Below are 6,015 nucleotides of genomic sequence, written 5' to 3' on the forward strand. Positions count from 1 at the left end.
GGGGAACTGATGGTGTGCCTTGGCAATTTTAAAATATTGTTTGGTGTGCCGCGAGTAAAAACAGGTTGAAAATCACTTCTCTAACCCCTTAAACAGTTTGGTGGATCGCCTCTGAACCCTTTCGAGTTCCAAGATATCTTTTTTTATAGTGAGGTGCCCAGAACTGTACTCAATATTCCAGGTGTGGCCGCACCAATGATTTATACAGTGGCAGGATTAAACTTGCATCCCTTGTCTCCATTCCCCGTTTTATGCATACTAACACCTAATTTGCCTTTGTTGCTGCATTTTGACACTGCGTACTGCTACTAAGTCTATTATCGATAAGCACCCCCAAATCTTTTTCAACTACCATTATCCCTCCATTTTCCCCATTTAGTTTATATGCTACCCGATTGTTCTTAGTCCCAAAGTGCATAACTTTACATTTGTCTATATTGAACCTCATTCTCCATTTATCCGCCCAGACCTCCAGTCTAGATGAGTCATTCTGTAGAGATCCAACATCCTTGTCTGAATTAATTACTGTACATAGTTTAGTATCGTCTGCGAAAATGTACACTGTGCTTTCTAGGCCCACTCCTAGGTCATTAATTAATATGTTAAACAGCAGTGGCCCAAGTACTGATCCCTGCGGTATTCCACTGAGCACTGAGGCCCATTCAGAAAACATCCCATTAACCCCCACTCACTGTTCCCTATTGTACAGCCATTTACTCACCCAAGTACACATAGTGTTTCCTACCCCAAGCTCTCTTAATTTGAAAATTAGTCTCTTATGTGGGACTCTGTCAAAGGCCCATGTAGAATGCACAATTTGTGGCACTGCAGATGGAAGGGGTGCCAAGATTACATGATTCACTGACAAACATGTCATCAAGGTCCTGGACTGCCAACTTCACTGGGCAAGTGGGCGGGATCCAGGAGGCTGGTCTATTCTCCCATGAGTCCAAGAGAGCTCCCTAAAATTCTAATGGAGTAGGCAAGTATGCAACAACATTTGGCTACACATTGTGTTCTGTGGACTAGAAAGGGGCTCTTCGTTGTTTACTGGTCACTAGAATGTAGCTCTGCATTGTGTTCCATTGGGACTGCTAGTCCTATGATGGGGTTGTTTATTTCATGACATAATGAATTATTACTTTTAGAAAATACTCTAAATGTAGTGATGAAAAATAAAATAGAATTGTCCGGATCAGCACGTTAGGTGAAAGTGTATGGCATGATCCTGTCTGGAAAGAATAGGAGTACAATATATTTTTTTTAAAGAATAAATAAAGAGATTTTTAGATCTGAAATTAATACTTTTTAATAGAATATGGAATAAAATGTATACTGTACTTGTTCCATCAGATATTTTTCAGAATCTTTTACTTTTACAGAAAACCCCATCATTAATAGGTTTATGAAATAACATGACAATTTAAATTCAGAAGTCAAAAGAAAACTCTTTATCATGATTAGTTTAATGTAAAACACCACACATCCGTTACAGTAATTATTCATAGAACTAGTTTGTCTAAAACGTTTTCTGTACATGAACGTGACTATTTGAAGTACAGTACAACTTACAAATAAAAATAGAAACCAGCGATTTACACCTTTGCGCTACAAGTGCCAAATAGCCCCTCTTGGTACAGATTTGTGACTATGGGGTCTATGTACTAAACCTTGGAGAGAGATAAAGTACCAGCCAATCAGCTCCTAGCTGCCTTGTTACAGGCTGTGTTTGAAAATGGAACTGGTTGGCTGGTACTTTATCACTGTCTACCTTTTTTCTCTCCAAGCCTTAGTACTCTAGACCCCTAAGTCACAAATCAATGTAAAAAAGGTTCTGATATGAATGTTCGCTGCTTTTATGCTCATTGCGTTCCATGGAATCTGTAACTTACATAGGTTATACAAATTCCTTTGTGACAATAGTAGCAACCTAGTGTCTCTGGTGCACTGTGAATGGCTTTGAATCAAGCTGTGATGCAGCTAAGATGTATTGTTAAGTGGAAAAGTTCTCTATGCTTCCCGTGTCGGGTGGAACCCCATTTCTTTTTTATTGGAATTAGGCAATTAGTGTCTCTACAGTTGTTGCTAACCTACATTTCAGAGCATATGGCTCATCTTACACAGTGATGCTAATACACACTCTACCTCTACCCTTTTTGCAGTTAGCTACACTTTGAAGACATCAACTTCCTTCACTTTTTTTTTTACATAATTTTGGTGATAATGTATAGGAAGATGGACTAGAAAAATAATATAGAAAGGGATTGAGCATGCTGTAGAAGTAAGTAGAGCAAATAGTGAAATAAAAGACAAGGTTTGAATCCGCAAAGTACACACAGTCCCTATATTTCATTAACTTCAATACCCAAATAGCAACTCTACCAGAAGCACTTGGTAGATAACAAATCATGAATACAACAGCAATTAACATGAGGAACCTTGTTGCTCTCCCTATCTTTCCATTTGTGTCAATGGCATTTCCCTTTAAATGTAAAGCGATGTGGATTGTACAGTACGAGATAATCAGAAAGGACAGAGATGACAGCGTAATATAAAATGCATCTTGCCACGCAGTTTGCGAATACGGGCATATAGTAAAACTTTCACATTGTGTTACATTGTGTAGGCTATCCATGTGTGAGTCTGATAAAATGTATGAGTGAATTGTGAAGGTGAATAGCCACAGCAAAATGCAGATACATGTGGCCTGCTTCACAGTAATACTGTTCACCTTATGGAAAGGAAACAGGATCCTGCAGTAACGATTAAGTGCAATGACAGACAAAAAGATCATGCCAGCAGCTCGGGCAACAGTCAAGATGTATAGCAACAGTCTGCAGGGGATATCACCAAACAGCCAGTTTTGATGGTGAAGGTAATAATCTGCACGGAATATCACACAGAAAAGAACCACAAAGTCTGCTAGAGTTAAACTGAGCAGATACACTGAGTTTGGCTTCCACTTCTTCACCCCAAAGCAGATCATCCACAGTCCAAGACTATTACCGACCATGCCAAGGATGAACTCCGTGAGTAAAATGGGAGGAAGAATAAGATCTAGAATGGGTTCCTCAAAAGCACAACAGCTGCTATTCATAGTGTAGACTACCTGTTCTTGCTGTATAGAACTTCTCCATATGATGTATCTAGCAACTGAGACACTCTTATATACAACATCAGAATGACGGGATCAAGGGGAGTTTTTTTGGGGAAACAAAATCGCAAAGTGTTCGCTTGGAAGTTTAGTGATGCGTAAAACAAAAATGTAAATGTTAATCTTGATAATCTTGTTCCTTTTCTTATCGCGTGCAGTGGTTAAACTTTGGTTCATGTTAATGTAAAATACAATAGGGGTCATTTTGCATTTTCTTACACACACCATTTCCATACGTCATACCATTTCCATACGTTACACATTCCATTTCCATTGGTCCGAGGCAGTTTTGTTTCTGCTATCCCTGTCAGCTATGCTATTGCCATCCAAGTTAGCACCTGTGTCATCTTACTGGCAAGTATCCATCACAGACCTTTATTGATATGACTTTAAGATTAAGGTGTAGGAAAATAATTACCTTGGTCCCAAATCCCATAATGTACTAGTACTGATGTCTCAGGTGAGCTCAGCAACATCCTTCCTGTCCCACACACATGCAGAAATCAAGCAGTCTAACATTGTTTTGGGAACGGAATCATTAACTATCCTATGCACTTTATGATCACTAAAGGTTTCCACACTTTGCAAACGCTGCTAGGTGATTGTGCTTTTTTGCCTTGATCTTGCAGTAATGTACTCTAACTCGATTGATAATGTACAAAATACAACTTCATTATTGACTATAACTCCAGATATCCCTAAATTATCATCAGCCCATACCCCTCTGCTTGTCTGTTTACCAATCTCTTGACTATACCCACTGTTCCAGTCATCCCCATTGATACCAATGAGATATTTCCCTGTACACTAACCATCAGTCTTACAGCTATACGTAAGCGGATAAGTGAGGCTTTCTTTATTGATCCTGCTGATGCCTCTGGTACTTCCACATAATTTCCTCTGGTTGAAGTAATACATACTCCCACCATCTCACCAGCTGCTCCAGTGCCACATGCTATAAATAAATCTGCAGCTGTTTAAACAGTTCCAGAACCTTGGACGAAGTTGCATGGCAAGTTTGGAGGGTCTGAGCTTATTATCACAAGTGTATGGCTCAATGCTGTTTGATCTCAAGGACATTCACAGAGTTGTCCTCAAGCCACTACTTTAAAATATCTTGGCTGTGTGCTTAGGGTCGTTGTCCTGCTGAAAGATGAACCGTCGCCCCAGTCTGAGGTCAAGAGCGCTCTGCAGCAGGTTTTCATCCAGGATGTCTCTGTACATTGCTGGATTCATCTTTCCCTCTATCCTGACTAGTCTCCCAGTTCCTGCTGCTGAAAAACATCCCCACAGCATGATGCTGCCACCACCATGCTTCACTGTAGGGATGGTATTGGCCTGGTGATGAGTGGTGCCTGGTTTTCTCCAAACATGATGCCTGGCATTCACACCAAAGAGTTAAATCTTTGTCTCATCAGACCAGAGAATTTTGTTTCTCATGGTCTGAGAGTCCTTCAGGTGCAATTTGGCAAACTCCAGGCGGGCTGCCATGTGCTTTTTACTAAGGAGTGGATTCCGTCTGGCCACTCTACCATACAGTCCTGATTGGTGGATTGCTGCAGAGATGATTGTCCTTCTGGAAGGTTCTCCTCTCTCCACAGAGGAATGCTGTAGCTCTGAGAGAGTGGCCATGGGGTTCTTGGTCACCTCCTTGACTAGGGCCCTTCTCCCCCAATTGCTCAGTTTAGACGGCTGGTCAGCTCTAGGAAGAGTCCTGGTGGTTCCGAACTTCTTCCATTTACGGGTGATGGAGGCCACTGTGCTCATTGGGACCTTCAAAGTAGCAGATATTTTTCTGTACCGCTCCCCAGATTTGTGTCTCGAGACAATTCTGTTTCGGAGATCTACAGAAAATTCCTTTGACTTCATGCTTGGTTTGTGCTCAGACCTGCACTGTCAAGTGTGGGACCTTATATAGACAGGTGTGTGTCTTTTCAAATCATGTCCAATCAAATGAATTTACCACAGGTGGACTCCAATTAAGCTGTAGGAACATCTCAAGGATGATCAGTGGATACAGGATGCACCTGAGCTCAATTTTGAGCTTCATGGCAAAAGCTGTGAATACTTATGTACATGTGATTTCTTCGTTTTTTTAAATTTTTAATAAATTAGCAAAAATCTCAAATAAAAAAATTCATGTTGTCATTATGGGGTATTGTGTGTAGAATTTTGAGGGGAAAAATAGGATTTTAATACCTACCGGTAAATCCTTTTCTCCTAGTCCATAGAGGATGCTGGGGACTCCAAACGGACCATGGGGTATAGACGGGATCTGCAGGGGACATGGGCACACTAAAAGACTTTGACTGGGTGTGAACTGGCTCCTCCCTCTATGCCCCTCCTCCAGACCTCAGTTATAGGAACTGTGCCCAGGGAAGACGGACATTTTGAGGAAAGGATTTTTGTTAAACTAAGGGCGAGAGACATACCAGCTCACACCACAAACACACCGTACAACTGGATTAGCAGGAAACCAGATAACAGTATGAACTAACAACAGCAACAAGCTGAATATAACTGATACACAAACCTTGTGTAACCGAAAATAACCAGTATCAATACAACTGCAAGTAACAGTCCGCACTGGGATGGACGCCCAGCATCCTCTACGGACTAGGAGAAAAGGATTTACCGGTAGGTATTAAAATCCTATTTTCTCTTACGTCCTAGAGGATGCTGGGGACTCCAAAAGGACCATGGGGTCTATACCAAAGCTCCAGACCGGGCAGGAGAGTGAGGACGACTCTGCAGCACCGATTGAGCAAACATGAGGTCCTCCTCAGCCAGGGTATCAAACTTATAGAACTTAGCAAAAGTGTTTGAACCCGACCACGTAGCTGCTCGGCAAAGTTGAAGTG

At 41.3% G+C, this 6,015-nt stretch overlaps 1 protein-coding gene across 1 annotated transcript; it reads right to left on the minus strand.

Moving 5' to 3' along the window:
- Positions 1-2,182: 2,182 nt before the first annotated feature.
- On the minus strand, positions 2,183-3,097 carry LOC134934497 (hydroxycarboxylic acid receptor 2-like). Its single transcript, XM_063929951.1, has one exon. It carries the CDS (start codon positions 3,095-3,097, stop codon positions 2,183-2,185), a length of 915 nt encoding a protein of 304 aa, XP_063786021.1.
- Positions 3,098-6,015: the final 2,918 nt, after the last annotated feature.

The sequence above is a fragment of the Pseudophryne corroboree genome, chromosome 1 (genome assembly GCF_028390025.1).
Source record: "Pseudophryne corroboree isolate aPseCor3 chromosome 1, aPseCor3.hap2, whole genome shotgun sequence".
NCBI lineage: Eukaryota > Metazoa > Chordata > Amphibia > Anura > Myobatrachidae > Pseudophryne > Pseudophryne corroboree.

Coding starts and splice junctions, on each gene's coding strand:
- LOC134934497 (XM_063929951.1), bottom strand. CDS start 3,097: ATGAATAGCAGCTGTTGTGCTTTTGAGGAACCCATTCTAGATCTTATT.